The following is a 22500-nucleotide window of genomic DNA, read 5'->3' as shown; positions in this document are numbered from 1 at the left end:
TTTAACCTATCTTCATATTCACTAGTAAGAAACCACACCACTGTTCAAGATTAGTAGTATTTATTTGCACAAATGAGATGTGGGTGTAATGATGAGGAGCCCGGGGAGGGCGAGACTTAGGATGGGGACGTAGTCTCGAGAGCTTGACGATCGACCTGCTCGCCCGGGAGCGGTCGGTCGCCTCTGCTCGGACGCTGCCCCCCCCCGGGGGCTCCTAGGAGAAGGAGAGAGAGAGAAGTGTTAGCAGGGCAATGCTGAGGATGGAGGGGGTTAGTTGGGGAGGAGGGGGGGGAAATTTGACAGCGCGAGGCGGTATCAAACAGGTAAGTAATGATATGAGGTGTGTATTTATGCTGTGGGTAATGTTACGTGAACACAACTACATTAATTGGTCCTCACTAAAATTCATGATAAAATACCACCATTTTTCCTATACTCAGTCTGTGTCTCAGGAGGGCTGTGGGCAGTTCAGAAACCCGTCCACCAGTGACATCATCGTTAGGCAGATCTTTAATTTTAAACAAGATGCTTTTAATTATTATAATTTAGATTTTTATTATCGTGAGAATGATGGCTTCCATTATCGCATTGCAACCATGGCACTGGTGGACGGGTTTCTGAACTGCCCACAGTAAGACACAGACTGAGTAGAAATGACCCCCCCCCCCACACACACACATACACACACACACACACACACACACACACACACACGCACGACACACACACTGACAGACAGACACACACACACACAAACGCACGCACGCACGGACACACACACACGGTAACACGGACACGCGCGCACACACGGACACACGCGCACACACACACACACACACACACACACACACACACACACACACACACACTCCCTCTTTAGTTCTCATTTGGGAGCATTGTGGGCTTATAATATTGGAATCATGATGTCACTACAGAGAAACCAGCTTAGATCCCAAAATATTAGGTCATTCACCATCATTGGGAGTCCCCCACCTTGTTAAGATGTATAATATTAGGTCATTCACCATCATTGGGAGTCCCCCACCTTGTTAATATTAGGTCATTCACCATCATTGGGAGTCCCCCACCTTGTTAATATTAGGTCATTCACCATCATTGGGAGTCCCCCACCTTGTTAAGATGTGCTGGCAGGCAGGCATGCTGTGTGTGTTTGTGCAGCGCAGTGTGCTGAAGGCCTGTTTGGAACGTGTGGGAGCAAAGATCTGAAGAGAGGAGGTCTGTGCCCCTGACCTGACCCTGAATAGCTCCTAATGTGCAGCTTTGCCAAAGGTCTCCCCGTCTCCTGAGTGGCTTTGACAAGCTGCTTCCTTGGTAATGTCTCTTAATTGTTAAGTAATTGCTATCTCTCAGTGACGTGGGATGACCTTTTAGCTATACTTGACCAGAAAGAAAAGAAGAAGAAAAAAAGAAAAAATATGTCCACAAAACCTGGGGCCCCTGGAAGACAGTGGGAAGATAACTAAGTACATTAATCAAGTACTGTATACTTTGATGTACTTTTATTTACCCCGGTGTTTCCATTTCATGATACTTCATGAATACTTCTACAACACTACATCTCAGAATCAAGTTTTGTACTTTTTACTCCATTACATTTATTTGACAGCTGTTTACGGTAGGCCTAGTTAGGCCTACTAGTTACTTTGCAGATTTATAATGCAGCAAATTATTAGGCCTAGTTAGGCCTACTAGTTACTTTGCAGATTTATAATGCAGCAAATTATTAGGCCTAGTTAGGCCTACTAGTTACTTTGCAAATTATTAATCTAAAATCTGATTACAAGCTCATAACCCGATAAAATAGGGCTTAATTCGTTTATGATCAATATAATTACAGTCCAATATTTAACATGATATTGTATGGTAGCCTATTATACTGATATGGGCATTCTGCATGTGAGTAGGCTACTTTTGTACTTTGACTTAAATGAAGTAAGATTTTGAATGCAGGACATTTTACTTGTAACAAAGTATGTTTAAAATGTGGTATTGTTACTTTTACTTAAATACTTCCAGCACCTATATGCATCGGCTCATAGCTCTGTAACTTTTGGAATATCTTGAAACATTTTAACAACTCAAATCTTGTATTGTCCAGCTGGCATAACATATTTTCAGATGGGGTTCTGCAGACAAAAAACATTACACAGCAAGCCCAAAATAAGCAACTAAAAGAAAAGAGAAAAAAAACGCACCCGCAACTACCAATAAGTACTAGTGACTTTACAGAAACACAAACCCAAACTGGCTTATAATATAAGCAGAGCTGGCAACGCTGACTTCTTCCACCACTGCTTCCATCCCTGAAAGGCGGAGGAGACCCCTGCCGTTTTCCTCGGGCTGGGAGAGAGTTCTGTGAAGTGTGAGGCTCTGAGCTGAGGAGACAGAGTGCAACGAGTCATGTGCTGGTCTCGGGATGAGCGTTTGTGCCGGGCAGAAGAGGGGGGGCACAAGGTGGTGGTGGGAGGGGTCAGTGGGCTGGGGGGGGGGGGACTGCCGGGTCAGAGGAAAGAGAGTGGAGGTGCAGGTGAGGGGGATTAGCTGTGGCTAGAGGCCCAAAGAAACTAAATACAGATCTGTCAACCTAATCCTCACAAATAGAAAACAGAGCCACCCAGACCCCCTCCCGCCCACCACCCCACCCCCCCACCCCCTTAACAATCCACCAGCCACAAAACACACACACATGCACACACACACACACGCATATCTTCCTAACGCAGGCTCTCCTGTTCCTCTGTTTCTCATCAGCGTTTAGCCCAGGCCAGTCCCCCCACCCTCCCACCACCCCCGGCCAGCGGTGGCGGCGGCAGCCCACTCCTCTGGGCCAGCAGGCCGGTGACTGATCACCCAGGGCTCTACCCGAGATTGACAGCTGAGCACAGGCTCACAGAGTGACGAGAAAAAGGCCTCTCTCTCTCGCGCCACAGAGACAAGGATCTAAATGAGGAACTCAGAGGCCGGGCATTTTTTATCAAGCCCTCACACCTCGGTAATGGACACTGATAAAGTGCACGGCCCCAGCCCGTCGAGCGGGCACAGAGTCAGGCCTGCGTGCCTTCTGCTGATGACACACAAGTGACAGGGTAAGTGAGTGATAACATCCTGCTAGTGGATAAGCCTTACTCAGCTGGGCATTAAGTAAACGCTATCTGGCTGTCAACGGCCCCAAACATAACTGATTTGGGGTCTGGCCTGGCAGGACCGCTGAGAGCCATGAATCAGATCCAACCCAGGGCCGGTGTTCCATGAGCGCCATATCCTGCTGCAGACAGACGGACAGGAGAAAGAGGAGACAGGGGAAAGTAGTCAGTGAGTGACAGAAAGGAGTAATGCAGGTGCATGGTTTCAAATGTCTTCATCGCCCAAGAAGCTCAGAAGGAAGCGCGTGCCGGACATGGACACATGAGTTTTCGTCACGCGATGCGAGTCGATTTTTTTGTCTTGTTAATGTCGAGCTCAGTGTCTCAGAATGTGAGTATAGGCCTATAGGATGGTTACAGAGAGTGGGATCTTCAAAAGGAACAGGGCTGCCGCCCCCTCTCTGCTGCCTGTCTCACAGCTGTGTCTCATATGTTCATATATGGGCCCCTGGAAGTGTCAGACACCAGAAGGGGAACATTTGCAATTGCTCAGCCCCACCTGGGCAGGCTGTTTTAACAGGCCGCTGGGCTCTATGGTGCGCACAGTGGGGGCCATGCCCAAAATGTAGACGAGAGCGGATGGAGCAGTCAGACGCGGCGGTGGGGGGTGTTTAGGAGGAGAGGAAAAAATGCCCCCTCCCCTGTTCCTGCACCCCGAACCTGCACTGCTTCATTTGAGGGTCAGTTTACCTTGAAAATAAGGTTTTTTTCTGTACCCTCTCGACGGGTTTCCTCGGGCAGACACCTCCTACATCTCAAACTGCGTCCCCCCCCATGTCCATGAGAATTCAAAAGGACTGCCTCCTGCCGGTTACCGTGGCAACATGCAACATAAATATTAACCTGACTTCTGAACCCATCCTTTGATCTGGTAAAAAATAATAATAATAATAAGAAATAAGAAATAAAGGGGAGAAAAATGGAAAGAGTCCTATAACCTTCTACAGAAAGGAGTTAATGAAACCAAATGGACAGGCCCATTTTGTTCCATTTGCACACTCTGGAGTGAAATGAACACTGGTGATTTTACCGTGTTAACACGCGGACAAAGGGACAGTGAGAGAAAGTCTTCCACGGGGAGTGTCAGTGTGTTTGTGGTGAGTGTGAGAGAGCTTCACTCCACTGCTGTGTGGTCTTCCACAGAGCCAGGTGTCATGCTCTAACCTGCAGGAGCAGGGAGGTGTGTATTTGTGCAGGCGGGCCAAGACCAAAGCGGGAGGCGTGTGTTTCTGTGTGTGTGTGTGTGTGTGTGTGTGTGTGTGTGTGTGTGTGTGTGTGTGTGTGTGTGTGTGTGTGTGTGTGTGTGTGTGTGCGCGCACACGTGCATGCATGCGTGCGTGCGCATGTGTGTCTATGAGTGTGAGCGCGCGCCCGCGTGCACCAAGTGCTGCAGGGCAGGAGGTGAGTTTTAACCATGCAGGATTAAAGAGAAATACCTGACATAATGGAGAAAATGGAGCCAAAGGGAGGAACAATAGACCATGCACGCATCTGTATTGATGCTTAAGTCTTGGTTTGGCCAGTGTAAAGATGTTGTTGGGATCCTGTGTCTGTGTAAACCCAGCGGGGTGAATCATCGGACCTGCAGCTTTACGGCTTTGTTGTCCAGAGAGCGTTTAATAGTAATAGACTTGCCAGTGCATTAGTCACTCCTTCTGTATTTTATTCTTCCACTCTATCAGACCCTCACAGATGTGTTAGCGCTCTTTGTGTACGTGTGTGTGAGTGTGTGTGTGTGAGTGTGTGTGTGTGTGTGTGTGTGTGTGTGTGTGTGTGTGTGTGTGTGTGTGTGTGTGTGTGTGTGTGTGTGTGTGTGTGTGTGTGTGTGTGTGTGTGTAGGAGTGGAAAGAAAGAAAGAAAGAGAGAGATGGAGAGAGAGAGAGAGAGAGAGAGAGAGAGAGAGAGAGAGAGAGAGAGAGAGAGGAGAAACGTACAGAGCCAGAGAGGAAGAACAAGAGAGGTAGTAGTGAACGACAGAGGGTTCAAACACTGTTTGTTCTGCTTTACTTCCCCTGGTCAAAGGCCCCTCAGTGCAGCTGGCCCAGGCCTGGCCCCGGTCTGTGCCCACTGTTTACTGTGACTGTCACCGGGGCCATGGAGGTCCAAACAAAGGGGGGTCTGTTCCTATTGTCCAGGCCCAGAGTGTCAGCCCCTCTCTGGGCACTGACTGAGGCCAGGCCTGGGGGTTGCTGGAGAAAAGGGACAGGAGCTCAGCCCTCCCATGCCCCACAGCAAGAGGGAGCGAGGGAGAGAGAGACAGAGAGAGGGAGAGATAGATGTATAGTTACTATATAACTGAAACCAAGTCTCTTTCATGTCCTCTGTCGGAAACTGCTGTAATGTAAACACCTGCGGCTATTAGCTGATTCTATCTGAGCGACCGGATAGCAATGTTTATATGTAACAGGCTACTGCTGAAAGGCCATTTAAAAAGCAATAGAGTGTCTCTGGCAGATGATACTGAAAAAAAGAGTAGGAGCAGGCTGCATAGGCATTCTGGCAAACTGTATTGAATTGTCATCGGAGAAAAAAAAGGGGGTGCGGAAGTCCTTTGAAGATGAGACCAGACACTTTAAAGTGGACATGGAGGTGAGATTCATCTGGAAGACCCCGAGACACGCCCCCAACCCCCACCATCCTCTGCTTGCAATTATAGCTCGGAATCTGGCTGCCTCTCTTGCTGTGTGCCATTGAAGTCTTAATTTTATTGTCATAAAATTACCTGGCAAGCTGCAGTCCTAAAACATCTCTCCACTACAAAGCCATTAAAACCAGTCTCTATATATGTAACCCCCCCATTCCCCTATCCACAGCAAAAATGGATGGTGGTGGTGGTGGTGGTGGGGGGGGGGGGAGGGTGAGCTCTCACCACATAAAGTGGCCATTAACGGTGGAGAAGGCCATCTGAAATCCCTCCGCCTGCATATGGGCGAGAGGCGAGCAGAGAGCATGCGAGGGTCAGGAGCGTCCCATTAAAGTGTGGTGTTTAAGAGGTGCTGGGGCCAGAGGGGCAGACAGCCTGATGCAGCCAGGGATGAGGCAGCTGCCAAACATCTGCACGTACCCCTCTCTCTCTCTCTCTCTCTCTCTCTCTGCATGTCATGTGCACTGCATGCTTTTGTGTCATAGACTTCCTGCTCCAACACTTGGGGACACAACGGCTGAAAGGGCTTTCCAGAATGCATTTCACAGGCACTGTATATCAATCGTCTATGACATGATGGCCCATGAATAGCCGATCTACAATCGGCTATTTGTGGCTAATGTTCCCCTCTGAATATAAGGATGGGGTTCAAGTGGTTAATGTAGGCTAAATAAAATAAAAAGTTCCTATCACTCAAAGATTTGGAGACCCCCCTGTCTGCAGTAACTCTGAGGACAACAGGAAAGAGCCCTGAATGGAGTCTACACATTAAGAATGCTATGAATGGCACTAGGTGTCATGAACAGACCGCATCAGAAATGTGGACATCTATGGGGACCTACCACGGGTCACAGACAAAGTCAGAGAGAGAAGGATGAGGCTGGCAGGGCACTGCGTCAGCCACCCAAAACTTGAGGCAAGTAAATTGACTCTATGATAATGAGAGCCAACCCAGGGCAACGCCAGGAGGGGAAAGAAGCGCACCACCTATGTAGACGCACTGCGGCGCGACAGCTTAGCTAACAACACTGTAGAGCTCAAGAATCCAGGAGTCCCGAGTTGGTGTTGGATAGACCTCACTATCACAGTAACTAACTAACTAACTGAGGATCCCTGTTGAGGACCTGTTGAGGATGTTGCCTTGCGAGGAGTTGCGAGCTTGTAGATCTGCTATTCTCAGTGAACCTTCGACCCCAGCATATACAGGAGGGATGCTATAGGTTCAGCTGGTTAAATCTTCCTCCACCTCTGTGTGCCACGATAATCAGCAAGTGCACCTGCACTCCTGCAGATCACAGGGAAACTATTATACTGACAACATTGCGTGTTACATGTTTCAACCTCTCTCCCACACAGTATTCTAGTATTCAGCCGCACAGCCAAATAATTGCCCTATGATTTGCCTCCTTAAAGGCAAATAATTACCCCATGATACGAGCAGTCTGTTATTTTCCATAAGCACACTAACACTGAAATGTCTATTGTCACTGTCTGCATGTCTGTCATTACTGAGTCCACACACAATCCATCCATATAGACAGACAGGCAGTGCACCTGGGAACAGGAGGGGCTTGCATGAATATAGCTCACTTTAACAGGAGAGGAAATATATTACAAATGTCAACTTGTCATCATAACCTGGTTATTTGCACATGTATCCACCTCAAGCCATTTCACCCCCTCCCCTCTCTCTCTCTCTCTCTCTCTCTCTCTCGCTCTCTCTCTCTGCCGCTCCACCCAGCACATAGCGCCTCCTCGTTGCGTCCTGCTCTCAGCCGAACGACACACGTCTCATCGCAAGCTGAGCTCCCGTCTCCCCCGACCGACAGCAGTAGCAGACAGAGTGCAAAAAAAGCTATTGGTTGCTGCTGGTTTTGGAGTGTCGTAGATGTGAACGCAGGTCCGCGATCAGAGTTCGGGCTCTGATATCAATTAAAAGGAGGGCTGAAAGTTGACTTGATGTTCCATTCGGGAACGCTTCCCTCAACATGAGGGTCCGTCTTTGATTTGGATATTGAACATACCTGTCGCGAAGTTCAATATCCATCTGGGAGTTTCGGGAAGAGAGAACTTGCGAGGGCGCAATTACGCACGGACGGCATTTGCAAATGGATAGGCGCGCTCCAGCGTTGTTCCTCCTGTGGGGGTACTTCTGCGTCCTGGCGGATACCGTCTTTGCCAACTTCACCCTGGACAACGAGGTCCACTCGAGCTTCATCCACCGTCGGCTAAAGAGCCAGGAGCGCAGGGAGATGCAGCGCGAGATCCTCTCTATCCTCGGGCTGCCGCACCGGCCGCGACCCCACCTCCACGGGAAGCACAACGCGGCCCCCATGTTCATGTTGGACCTGTACAATGCCATGTCCACGGAGGGGGACGAGGACAGATACTCCTACCCCTACAAGCCCGTCTTTACCACCCAGGGCCCCCCGATAGCCAGTCTGCAAGACAACAACTTCTTGAATGATGCGGATATGGTCATGAGCTTCGTTAATTTAGGTAGGATTTGATATTTTTTATATATCATATCAAGTGCACAATGTTTCATTGAATTTGTATTTGTAGCTAGTTACTGTGGCTATTCAAATAAGGCCCAAGTTTCAGTTTTTTAATTATTTATATTATTATTGACAATATTATCATAAATCCAATATAGTTAAAATGATCAGTGCAAGGGCTATGATATGGGTTTGTAAGTCGCCTCTAAACTAAAGCATGAAGGAATTTGTGTGATGGCTGGCATGCTATTTTGAAACTGTTTCACCTGTTGAGCAGGCCATGTATTATCTATAATAGAGTACCTCTGCACCATGTGTGTGTACACAGAAGGACAATCACCATGTTTACTGGGTATTAGCTGTTATCTAGCTAATGCCTATAGGAGTGGCACATTCCCGTGTGTCGCTGCTGTCTCTCAAACAGGTGTGAAACATTGCAATATTCAGGCGCGGGGCAGTGTGTGTGTGTGTGTGTGTGTCATGTGTTATCTAGGCTACAGGGGTCATTCAACAGCAGACTGGGTTCAAAGTGCACTGGTCCTCCCTCATGCACACTGACAATACACAATAATGGCAATCAATGAAGGTCAAAATTGAGTTTGGTCATGCAGGCCCTGTCTTTTTATACCTATAATGTTCTTGTACGGCCTACACTACATTCTTTCCAACTCAGCAGTTTCGATCAGTTTCAAGTGTTGGCTGTTGAAATGGTATGCCGTTTGTTTCAACACCACTTACCTTATCTAATCGGTTTGTTTTATTGAAATCCCACAGTCTTGGTCTATTTTATTGCAGTCAGCACCTTGCCGGGTGGCAGAGCAAATAATCACAACATTAACAGGCAGTGTCAGATTTATGGAAAGATAAACACATTATCATGATTCAGTTTGCTCAACAAATTATGCAGTCACTGCAATTGCCCATGCACGTCATGGTCCAGTGGAGTTGTGATTTATTGTTTTATTTGATAAACCTTTCCCATGATTTGGCACATGCACGGTTTTCAGACATTCTAGCCTCGGGCCAGACGGAATCAATCCACAAGTCAGTTTAACTATGAACAAACCAACAGGATCACACAGCAAAAGTAGAGGCTTCCGTAGAGAGCTGCAAAGATCGTTTTAATCCTGGAAAGATCATTGTTGAACTGCATTGGCAAGAGAAAGGGAGGTGACACTGGTTCCTCCGTTGCACTGTGTAATTACTGTGGGAGCTGCTGCATTGTGACTATTTTTGACAGGCTGTGACACAGATGGATCTGACCACAGCGGCTTGCAAAGTCAAGGGCCTCTTCACTTAGACCAAGGCTGTAGTGAGCTGGCAAGGAAGGAGGGAGCGTGCGATGGGGAACAAATACAATAGTCAGCTTGGACTTCTGACAGTCTCCTTCTAAGTAGCTATTCTATCAAAGCAAAGGTGGCTCACATCAGCTCGGGATGAAAGGATCAAAAACAAGTAATTGTTTATTGTATCATTCTTGTATCATTTAACCTTAAACGTTTTCCACCAGGGCTCTATATAGGTCTGCTACTTTTTCCTTCACCAGCAAAAGTCTTTCCAAAATATGTTGTGACTTGTGAGCTTATAGATCTGATATTTTCACAGAATGTTCGTCCCAGCTTAGGGACACTTGGTTTCAAGTGGTTAAAGCTGCTCAGTGACACAGCATGGCGCCTGTGTGTTGAAGAAAGGCTTTAATAAAAGTCAGGTTGGAATTCTTGTCAAGAATCACTTTCACGCATCCTTTTGAGCTGAAACCCGTAGGATAATTTTATTACCGAGTTCCACAGAGGCCATTTTCCCTTCGCCCCAGGTCGAGTTCCACTCGTGGCATGCCATATCCCTGTTACCGTATATATCAAATTATCCGTGTCACTCATTTGGATATAAAGTGGCCGCTTGTCTTAACTATGTCAATGCCATCTGCCGCGTGTTGTGTCTGTCAATAGGCTTCATTGTTATGGTTCTTCCTGGGTCTCATGTGATACCATCAGAGCCCGGCTAGATTCAGTACAGCAGATAGCATGCCGATTCATTACCCTTCACACGAAAGAGGGAGCGACAGTGAGGGAGAGAGAGATATGGGACAGAATGACTAGTACTACATTGATTGACTAAGGCCCACACGCACATTCCATTCATTTAGCTTGTGTTCACAAACACCATGCAAAGGTGCATCTGTCAGACGTAGTGGTGTGAGAAGTGACTGGTCTGCTTTTATGGGCTGGTTTGGATTTTAGTCTTAAAACTAAATATTATGACAAGGGAGTATCTGATTTCACTCATACAGTTTTCATAGTACTAGAGAGAGGTCAAGAGGAGAGAGGAGAGGAGAGGTAGGATAGGAGAGGAGTGGTGACACAAAAGGCTGAGTGCATACAGTATTTATGGCATATGACCTTTATTCATGAAATAACTCGAACAATAAGTGTACTGGAGGACATCTGTTCCAGTGAATCCTTATCACCACTTTGTGAATTACCATATCATCCTGCAATGTTTATACCCTTCTGTTCAATTGAGGTCAACTTCATTATTCTCAATGATCAACTTTCTAATGATAAACTGACACAGTTTCCTCTTTGCTTAAACAACAACAATGTATGCACTTCCGATCCACTTCAGTGTTTTTAACAATGTTGTACCATTACAAAACGAAAACAAATAAAATCCTTCTATTAAACATGATTGATTGCCACTCTTGGGAGCGGATACAGTATGCTGTCAGTGTGTGTGTGTGTGTGTGTGTGTGTGTGTGTGTGTGTGTGTGTGTGTGTGTGTGTGTGTGTGTGCGTGTGCGTGGGTGTGTGTGTACTGCCGAGGCCAGTGTAGCTGGCCAGGGTGGGACAGGCCCCAGGGCTCGGGACGTCCTCTCTCTGAGTCACCTCAGTTTAAAAGCCCAGCTGTGTAAATGGCTTACAGCATACATTTAGAATGTACATGGCTACACGCAACACAGGTCACCCCAACGCTGGGTGTGCTCGCGCGACACGCAAAGATAACATGCCAACAGCTTGAGACAACACATCCTCCATCTCTGCATCCTACAGTGGCACTTTGAGACAACACATCCTCCATCTCTGCATCCTACAGTGGCACTTTGAGACAACACATCCTCCATCTCTGCATCCTACAGTGGCACTTTGAGACAACACATCCTCCATCTCTGCATCCTACAGTGGCACTTTGAGACAACACATCCTCCATCTCTGCATCCTACAGTGGCACTTTGCGTCTGTGAAAGCGTCATGATGAGCAATGATGTTTTTTTTTGTTACTGTTTGTTGCTGAAGTGATTAATCTAGGTCCCTAATTGACTAGAAAATAAAAATCCTCATCCCTCTCTCTCTCACACACACACGCACGCACGCACACACGCACGCACACACACACAGTCCCACATACACGCACGCACACATGCGAGCGCTGGCACGCAAGCTCACAACTGCGTATTCGATAATTGTATAATATGGTCCCAGGCATCCCTAGTGGCATTAGCTGTTAGCCGCAATGAATTAAAGCATTTCCCCTCAACAAACCACAGCTTCCAGGGCTTTGGTTATGCTTGGCTTCTATTGGCCTCTGCCTAGTTCCACCACACTTTAACGTCGACTCACTCACTCAGGCAGGGTGACTTAGATGTCTGCTATTTGCATTCTGCACCGCAGATTAACAGTAGCGACACTGTCACCAGTGTGTGTAGGAGGTTTACAGCCTGTTTATCCCAGGTGTAAGTCCTTACTGTAAAATGTTATCATCAAATGTGTTAGTCACTGCTTCCTCCTTTCCCCTGTTCTCATGCAACCCTGCATGGATTAAACTATAGCCTAAGGTAATTGTGAGGAAATGAGTGTTCCCTTTGTGTGTGTGTGTGTGTGTGTGTGTGTGTGTGTGTGTGTGTGTGTGTGTGTGTGTGTGTGTGTGTGTGCGTGCGTGCGTGCGTGCGTGCGTGCGTGCGTGCGTGCCTGCGTGCGTGCCTGCGTGCGTGCGTGTGCGATTGTGCATATTGTGTGTGACATGTGTTTGAGAGATTAAGCGAGAGAGATAGCATGCTTGTGCATATGTGCTTGTGCATATGTGTTTGTGTGTGTGTGTGTGTGTGTGTGTGTGTGTGTGTGTGTGTGTGTGTGTGTGTGTGCGCGCGCGATTGTGCGTGCTTGTATATGTATGCATAAACATATGAAACTGTGCTCGTTTATCCTGTGGCATTTTCAGTAAGTTGAAACCAAACCCCAGGTTGATGGGTCCCTGGGTGTGTGTGCTAGCCCTGCTGTACGTTAGCCTATTTGGAGGGAGGGGGGCTGTTGGGACCTCATAATGCATCGATGGGCCTCGCACATGCATGTGAGCAAATATCAGGCCATTGACAAAGGCACACCGCCGGGGTGCATTTTAATTGTCCAATGTTCTGCTGCAATTAATCTGCTCCAGATGTGTGAAACAGTTGACTAAACTGAGTTTAAGCAGGTCTAAACAAATAAAGTCCCCAGGCAGTTCTTTCTCCCCCCAAATGGACCAACGTCAAATTACTGCATGTACATAAATTACCAGAGGTACACAATGGAGTTGTCCAAAGTATACAGCGCAGTGATGAATAGCCGTTGTGTTTATGTTTCAGCGCATTGTATAGCACAGAAAAGCACCCTTTTCAGTAACACAGAGACCACACAGCCATATGAAGCTATCTGAGCCACAGAGTTTGATACTCGTTTCAAACAAACAAGCCATAATTTAACATAATGGTGAACAGATTTCGTAGATTAGAACAAAAACAAATAGCCTGTCGTCAGCTCATATTTACTCTGCATGTGAATGTGAGCAGGGTCGTTAATGCAGGTGGGGCTTGTTGAGTCACAACAGCAGCAGGTAATTATGCCCTGTGTTACCATGGTGACGTGACACCTGCCCCCACCCTAACTACCCACACCCCTCTGCCCTCTCCCTTGGGAGCTGGCATGGAGCTCTCTGCCAGCCTTCTCCGGCCTGCTTTACAGCCTGTGTTAACGGGGAGCTAGCGGGGTCGAAATGTCTAATAATTAGGTTGTATTCGTTAGAGCAAGTTCGCTCAGATGTGCGCTCGCGAACCCCCCTCGCGTCACACCGTGACCACAGTATAGGAGGAGTCATGGCAACGACATCCAGCGTTTAACATCATTTCGAGGATGCTCTGGCAGATGGAGACCAAGTCACACTGAGCTCCTCAGACTCAGCTTCGCACTAACTCACACAGCTTCTCGTATGATAGCGCCCTTTAATACAAGCAACTCATTCTCTCCGCACCCCTCTTTGGCTCCTTTGCATTCCTCTGCACTGCAGGCCGCCTGCGCGGCTGAGTTTAATACAGATGTTTCTCTCCAGTCTACTGGCCAAAGCAGCTGCGCAGAGAAACTTTATCTCTTCTTCGTCCAGCAGGCCCCCTCCCCTCCCCTCCGCTCCCCTACCCGTTCTCCACCCCGCTCCTTTACTCTCCGTGTATCGAACCTCCTCTGCGTTCCCCTGCACAAAGCACAGCCGCGGCGTGCCTTCACACCCTGCCTTCCTGTATGAGCGCTGAGCTTCCTGCATGCGTGCAGTCTGAGTTCAGACCCGGTAGTGTCGTGTTTGTGCGTCCTGCCTCCAGCTCTGCCCCTTTACAACCAGTGGTTTGAACCCCCGTGATCCCAGACGTAAAGCATTTCAACACTTTCTCAAGTTCTCCTGTGGGTTTCCCCCCCCCCCCCGTTCCTTCTCCTGGTCTCTGCCTGTCTAGCTGTCTGTCTGCCTCTCATTCTCTCTCTGTTGACCCATGTGTCCAGGATGAGGACTAGTCATTACTGTGTGTGTGTGTGTGTGTGTGTGTGTGTGTGTGTGTGTGTGTGTGTGTGTGTGTGTGTGTGTGTGTGTGTGTGTGTGTGTGTGTGTACAGTCTGTCCTTGAGACTCTCACTGTTACTCCCCTGTATATCCCTCCCTCCCATAGATTTAAGTGATCACTTGGTTTGTAACATGCTCCCAGTAACACGCACACACACACACACACACACACACACACACACACACACACACACACACACACACACACACACACACACACACACACACACACACACACACACACACACACACACACACACACACACCCACCCACGCACACACACACAGACACACATGTTGGCACATGCGCATTACATGTACAAGTTCAAGCATAAGCACATGCCAGGCATATAAACCTGCACGCACGCACGCACGCACACACACACACACACACACACACACACACACACACACACACACACACACACACACACACACACACACACACACACACACACACACACACACACACACACACACACACACACACACTTTGTTTGTACTGAAGGAATGTTTCTGGAGCTAATTACTGTCAGTGAGTGTGTGTTTTATGGTTGCTGCTGGACAGGGAGTGAGCTGAAGCAGTGGAATGCAACAGTTGGTACAGGTATCACTATCCATGCCTGCATGACCTTCAGCTCCTCTTCATGCAACACACATGCGTCGTTCCCGACTTCCCGTCGCATTTTCTCCGTCAGTCCGGCGTGTAAACAAACAGAAAAAGACGCAAATGGCCAGCAGCGACCCACTTTCTGTTATGATCAGGGCTTACGCAACGCATACGAACAAAAGATCACAAGCGGTCACATCCAAAAATAAACATCTCCCCCCCCCCCCTTTTCCTCCGGCGAGCAGGCCATGAATATTCACCTGTAGTAGAACCTCGGCCGGCGGTGTGGAATGACATCTGGACGCGTGCAGCAGAGTCTCTCAGTGGTCTTCTTGGCCGGGCCGAGGCACTTGCTGTGAGAGATGATGAAACGCGCCGCGGGTGGGACTTGACATTGTGGCGAGTTGTCAAAAGACACAGATGTACGGAGCAGCAGGCGCTCTGGCTCTGCAGAAATGATGGACGGAGCTTCGCTCCAGGCCAGGAATGCCCCGGGCCAGGAGTACATGAGCCATGTTTTCTATTCCACTGGTTCCCAAACAATCTGTGGGTTACGGACACATTTTTATGCGTCCCTTTATTTTTCGTTTACTACATTTTGTTTTTAATTATTATTATTTCAAAACATTTTTGGAAAACATTCCGAAAAAAGCAAAAAAGCAAAAATCTAAGAATTTAATAAGTAGTGAAAATAGCCGAGCTTGGAGATCCAGCCAACACCCCCCCCCCACCCCCACCCCCCCCCCCCCGCCCTCCCCCCCACACACACACACACACACACGCGCAGACACACATATAGCCTACATGAAAGAGAGGTTAGCAAGCTGCAGAGTTGAGAGGAGAGCCCAGATGTGGGCCGGAGAATGGCCACAGATCCAGTTCCAATGCTGCTGTGAAGACAAATGGTAAAACAGAGGAGAGGAGAAGAGAAGAGAGGAGAGGATTGGAGAGGAGAGGAGAGGATTAGAGAGGAGAGGATTAGAGAGGAGAGTAATGACGAATAACAAAATGTTTGTGGACACATTTAAATAGAGACCATGCTTTATTTTCTGTTCATCGTGGGAACATCATGAGCCTGGAGAACATCGGTGTCAGAATGAGTTTCTGTGTGTTTGTGTGCAATAAAACACTATTTTAGAGCCACCCTATTCTACCCCGTCACCAGCTGGGACGTGTGATGTGCGATGCTAGTCGCTGTGTTAGCGGAAGGCCGTAATGCTCACCAGATTCCTCGGACCGGCTCAAACTGCCAAAATCAAAGCTTGTAAAAGCTGAGCAACAACTGTGCACGGGTGTTTTTATAAGTGATGAAATATTGAGAGTATTTAACATGAAATATGAATCGAATGTGACAGGTCGCTGCTTATTTAGGCAAGCGTACAGCTGCATGCCTCGTGTTTCCCTTCGCAACTATTTTGTTTATTTTAAAACGGAGTGGTCTGTAATTAAACTAAATAAACAACAAGCTCTTAAAATCAGGGTGCCAAGGTGCCTGTCATATGTACGTAAGATGCCGCCCTAGGGTTTGGGGGAAGGAATTATAAAAAGGTTTATGTAGGCACTGGGAAATCTCCTGTAGTGTGTGTGTGTGTGTGGGTGTGGGTGTGTGTGTGCGTTCGTGTGTGTGTGTGCGTTCGTGCGTGCGTGTGTGCACGCCTGTGCGCATGCATGCACATGCATGTGCGTTGTGTCTCTTTGTGCGCTTGCATGTGCCAATGTCCGCATTGTATGAGAATTCTCCTGAGGTCTATAATAAGAGGCGGCTTGGCTGGTTGAGGAGGGAGTGGTTGCTGCGGCCGCAAAATTAAAGAACATAAAAATGAGGGGATGAGGGGAAGAGGGAAAAGGGGAAACCGAATGACTGTGGTTCCACAAGCTCTTTCAGTTGTGTTATCCCCCAGCTAAGAGGAAGTGCAGATGGTTACAGTGGCATTAGTTGACAGATCCCGCACTGCTTGGCAACCATCTCTCTGTTCTCCGTTTATCCCACTCTCTCAGCACATATAAAACACCACAGAACAGCGGCCGCAAATGCATTTGAAGCTCAAAGCAGACAGGCTCTTTCAAAGCGGAAGAATCTTTCTTTAGCGCACTTCATAGAATGGAATATCTCTCAGGGATCTGATGGATCTCGGTCAGAGAGTGAGTACACATGGCGACGAGGACGCTGCTGGTTTCCCAGCTTCCTGAGGTGACTCAGTAGCGCGTTAACTGCCGGATCTTCGAGTCAATATACGCCATGGCTTCTTGGTCCTCACCACTTTGGCTAAACACAGCCGGTATGGTGGTGCCCTGTAAAAGCCCAGGGCAGAGTAGGGCCTAACCTCAGCCAGACACATTCCTGCGAGTCCCAGGCTGTTACATGTCGTCCAGTATAAATCTCTGGTCCACAAGGGAAATGCACCTCCATAACGTCCAGTGAAGCGTGAGGTGGAACCCAGCACTAAAGTTTATGGGATATGGAGGGCAGCCGTCTCTGACTGCTCCACTACGAGACTGAGAGAGGTCACTCAGCCACCCATTATATGTACTGTACATACAGCACATGCATACATATACATATGTATACTGTATATATATATATATATATATATATATATATATATATATATATATATATATATATATGGAAACCAGTGCATGTGGGAAAAGTGGAACGAGGAACGCCTGTTTTCGACCGTGAGTTGACGTGGGCCGAACGGGCGCCGGGCAAGCGTATGGGCGGCCCCAGCTAGAAAAAAAACAAACAATGGCAAACCGGGTCTGCTAATCGCCGCCCCGGCCTCAAGGACGCGGTTTAACCCGGCGGCCCGGGCGGTGTTTTGTTTCCCTCGAGAAACAGTTGTGTGTAGTACTAGACTAGTGGTTCCCAAACCTTTTAGCTCAAGGCGCAAAGAGCACTTTTGGGAATGATCTTTGAAATAATAATAACTGAAATCAAAATGTAAGCCAAAAAATAAAGGGACCAGTGACATAGACAACCACGTATCCTCTGTGTCGAAGGACTCTGGACCAATCAGACTGTCCAATCAAACGGTGTCAGTTTTACACGTTTATCACATGAGCTCACGTAGAGGTACGTTCAACACAGTCATCCCATAGTTACACACACATAGATAAGAAGGGAGCCAAGCTGTACTCCAAACAATAAATACCAGGCCTATGGTGGCATCTTGATTTGATAATATTCATATTGTAGAACATATCATGAGGCCAAGGGTGGTGTTTGTCACAAGATGTTTGCCACAAGAGAGGCCATTACGTACAGCTGATATCAAGAACGTTACCTATAGGCTAACAGTGAATATAGGAAGTACTCCACATACAGTATGCACGTGTTTGATTTGAGTGCCAGTTTTATGTATGCAACACTTATACTCCCATTGCGGTTACTGTTTCTCAGCAGCGCGCAGGTGTAAACCCAACACACACACACACACACACCTTCCCGTAGGTTAATAATTGCTAGAGTAAGTTATAGTAGAGACCTTCCCGGGGGAAGCATGCGGCGGTGCATGCTGTCAGGCCTTACAGCAGTGTAAATACATCACACAGCCATGATGTCACCAGCAGTTACCAGAGGGCAGGATGTCTCCTAACGTGGTAATGGCTCTGCCGTGGCCACTCACCCGTCACCCAGGAGATCAAACCCTTGTTCCTCTTTATAGGGTAAACATCTTGAGCAATCTCCCCCTGGTCTCTCTCTCTCTCTCTCTCTCTCTCTCTGTCAGCTTATGGAAACTATGACCAGCCTGTTTCCAGTGCTATGTCGAAGACATTGCCGGGAGCGAGAGAGGGGAAATAGAGACGGACAAAAAAGACCATTAGTCAACTTCCAGGTCTTCGTACGGAGCTTTTATTAAATGCCTTTACAAAGCCCTTCCCCTCGCGGCCCTGACCCCGGTGTGAGTGACACCTTGAGCCCACAGAACCCGCTGTGACTCTGGGAATCAGGGCTCTAGTGAGTGGGGAGTTAATGGGCTCTGCAGGGATGCAGAGTGAGGTGGTGGTGACACAGTTATCTCAAGAGGACTGGGGGAGGAATGGGGGTATGGGGCAGATCCCCCCCACCCCCCCCGTTGTCCAGCGGAAGCGAGCAGGGCAGAACTGAGGGGTGTGATGGTGCCAAACAGACACTTGGGCTAATGTGAGCCGTCAGATCCGTCTGCTGCTGCTCCAGAACACAAGGTGCCGCGCAAAGTGTCTGAGGACCGCTGAGCTGGCAGGAGAGGAGAGGAGAGGAGAGGAGAGGAGAGGAGAGGAGAGGAGAGGAGAGGAGAGGAGAGGAGAGGAGAGGAGCATATGAGGAGAGGAGTAGGGCTGGGCAATTAACCGGAAATATATTGAAACCGACATTTAGAACCAATACTCAACTTAATCCTGCTCATGTAGAATAGATTACTTGAATAACTGAGACTCATTTTTAGGCATTTAGAGGACGCTCCCATGTAAGAAAGATAGTATGAACACTATAGTCAACCAACAACATAGTGGTCAAATACAAACTGCTACAAAATAACTAAGATAACTTAGTAAACAGTATAGCAAGGCAACAACATAGTAACTAATAACTGGGTACTACCATTACATATAATACAAATGAGCATTTGTGCCTGTCGTAGACATGCGCAGAGCAAGTTCAGTCAGGGAACCTCAGTGCAGTTGCTGCTGGCCGTTAATTGGGCCACCTCAGCATCACGCTCTCATTCACATGATTCACTCAGCCAATCACACTCTCACTCCATCTTCATACCGGCTACTTTAACCGGAGGTTTGCATTGCTCCTCCTGCTTGCTTGCTCGCTGCTGCTACCGTATACCTGCGCGCTGCAGTATACAACCTTGCTTGCTGCTGCTGTATGAGCGTGCCGCTGTATACAAACCTGCTGCGCACCCACCTCCACCCCAGCTACCACCTGTCGTTTTGGATCTACTGTTTAGGTACGGGGGATTCGGAGTCCCATGGTCGGGACTGATGCGCTTGATCTGAGTACCTAAAAAGCAGATCCAATACATCGCCAAACCATAATAAATATACTGTATTGCTCATCTATATTCAATAAATATATATTACATCCTTCTTGAGTTGTCTGACTGAAGTATTTATAGTCATCAGGTACAGAAGGTTTGGGGGTCTTAAGAGGTGGGTTTTCAGACTGTGGTGGAAGATGGGGAGTGATTTTACAGTTCTGACTTCTGAGTGATGGTTGGTCGTTGTTTGTGTTCCCATTCCTCATTCCACATACCAAGTACGGTAACGATAAGGAAGGATGATGATGATGATTGTTGATCATTTCTGGGATCATTTCTGAGGAGAGTTGCACGTTTCAAGGTCTTTTGGGCAAACAGAAGAAAGTGTCATAAGTCATAAGTCTGTATAAGAGTGTGTGTTTGTGGTGTTTTGTGATGAATGCACCTGCTCCTCCTCTCCACCAGGGACTGCCTCATCCCACGAGAGAGAGTGAGAGAGGGAGATAGAGAGAGAGAAAGAGAGAGAGATACTCTATGCCCGGAATTCAGTTTCCTGGCCGTGTATCTATCTACTATATAACCTTGCAGATCTTCCAAACAGCGAGAAAAGTTGACTCTGTCGCATGAAGGTACCAATACCAAGGATTTGTCAGTGATGTCACAGTGGTTTATAAACAGCTTTGAGCCTGTGCCGTGTTGCCTAACAGTGACACAAACACTGTCGAATCCTTGGTATCCTTATCGTATCGTCCAACACCCCCACCTCCCACCAGTGTATGCAACCCCCCCACCCACCCCCTCCCTTTTCTTTCTTTTTTCTTTGATGTTGCAAGGAAGATGTTATGTGGCGCTGCTCTGCGGCGACACGGGCACAAGGGCTCCGCAGCAATTTTTGCAGGCGGGTCCTTGGGGTCCAAGACAAATTTCTCCCTCGGGAGACAAAATAAAGAAACCTTGAACCTTGAACCTAGCCCTTCCACGTGCGTCACGACTCACAAGCTGTATTTTGTCAGGCTCGTGCTGATGAAACACTAACCGGGATACATTTTTCATGTCAACATTCAAGTATAACTATCAGAAGATGTAAGTCATGTAACCCAGGTAAAGTGATTTAATAATATAGCAGCCAGTCATTGACCAGTATAACTCCAGTCAATTGTCTTCCGTGTTCGATTGATGTGCGACGCAGCTCCGAGCCTTCGTCCTACTCCTCCCGCCCAACACTCCTCGCTGACAGGGTAACAAGACAACTCACCCCTTTTCCGTTTTCCTCCCGGAATTTTCCCCAGTGAGGGGTGGGAGAGGCTGGACAGCAGACGGCTGGACTTTGAATTTCTCTAACTATAAACTTTCACGACAGCAGACAGCCTAAGTACAAATATATTTATGAAAAGCTACTACAGTGAAGTCTGTTCACAGAAGTTGTTGTAGGCTATGTGGGGATTATCTGACGAGGTACCATTTGAGTGGGAAAAACCTTACATATACTAAACAATACTAAATTGTTTATAGGGTCAATATAAGTAAAATAATATAGCCTTTCCACAGGAGTATCTTTTTATATTTTTCCAAAAAGAATACAAACAGCCAATAGCATATTACAAAGTTATCCCCCTTACTGGGGAAAATCCCGGGAGGAAAAACGGGCAAGCACCGGGGTGAGTTGTCCAGTATTCGCTGACAGGCGGCGCCCAGCCTGTAGGAGTACGTGCAATGATAATTATCACCGTCCTCACCCAGCTTCCCTCCCCCGAACACGGGGCCAATTGTGTTTGCATAGACTCGAGTCTACACTGTAAGACGCCTGACAAAGCCGGTTGTACCACGGTGGATTAGAACCCACAACCTCCGTGGAGGTGGGCGGCAGGGACTTTACCACTGCGCCACCCAAGTGCCTACTACTGTGGGAGTTTCTTGGCAGCAGCCAGCGGTTCTCTCAAGTGCAGCAGATAAAGGGCTTTTTCATAATTTTTTTATTTTGTTATTTTTTACAGTGGATGGGTGTTTTTTGGGCTGCCCTGGAGCCTCTACAGCAGTGGTTCCCAAACTTTTTCATGTCAAGGACCCCCAAATTGACACTAATTAGCCCGCGGACCCCCATTTGAAAAGATATGCCAGGGACCCCCATATGAGAAGGTTTTTACGGCTCTAGCAGTGATTCTCAACCAGTTTAATTTCAAGGACCCCCAGATTGACATGCATATTAGTCTACGGTCCCCATTTAATGGCATTTCTATCTCTGGGATTCCAATTTATATTGTAAAATCAATGGTAATTTAACTCTGAGAGTACAAATGGAACCACATGGGTCCATTTTGTTCCATTTGTACACTCTCAGAGTTACAGACCCATAATGGTCCACTTGGTTCCAAACTATCATTTAGCTGGGGACCCCCTGGAACTCCCTCAAGGACCCCTGGGGGTCCCCGGGCCCCACTTTGGGAACCACTGCTCTAAAGAACATGTCTGGCTTTCTCCCCAGAGGGAGTGCACCTGTAACCATGGCTAAAGGAGGAGGGAGCAGGATGCTGAGGAGGTGACAAGGAGGAGTCAGGGAGCTAGCAGGATGCTGAGGAGGTGACAAGGAGGAGTCAGGGAGCTAGCAGGATGCTGAGGAGGTGACAAGGAGGAGTCAGGGAGCTAGCAGGATGCTGAGGAGGTGACAAGGAGTCAGGGAGCTATCAGGATGCTGAGGAGGTGACAAGGAGTCAGGGAGCTAGCAGGATACAGAGGAGGTGACAAGGAGTCAGGGAGCTAGCAGG

The 22500-nt window shown here is 47.8% G+C and overlaps 2 protein-coding genes across 2 annotated transcripts in view; one reads left to right on the top strand and one right to left on the bottom strand.

Annotated features, from left to right (window-relative positions):
• Nucleotides 1-22500, bottom strand: part of LOC306917415 (troponin C, slow skeletal and cardiac muscles) — a 368649-nt gene that overhangs the window by 155742 nt on the left and 190407 nt on the right. The gene's annotated exons all lie outside the window — the stretch shown is intronic.
• The window catches only part of bmp7b (bone morphogenetic protein 7b), a 33852-nt gene continuing 18951 nt past the window's right edge, over nucleotides 7600-22500 (top strand). Inside the window, exon 1 of the mRNA XM_079519648.1 lies at nucleotides 7600-8307. Coding sequence (XP_079375774.1) covers nucleotides 7917-8307 — 391 coding nt within the window. The 5' untranslated portion in view covers nucleotides 7600-7916. The remainder of the gene's footprint in view (nucleotides 8308-22500) is intronic.

The sequence above is a fragment of the Electrona antarctica genome (assembly GCF_951216825.1).
Source record: "Electrona antarctica genome assembly, chromosome: 2".
NCBI classification, from domain to species: domain Eukaryota; kingdom Metazoa; phylum Chordata; class Actinopteri; order Myctophiformes; family Myctophidae; genus Electrona; species Electrona antarctica.
This window is presented reverse-complemented; position numbering and strand designations above follow the sequence as displayed.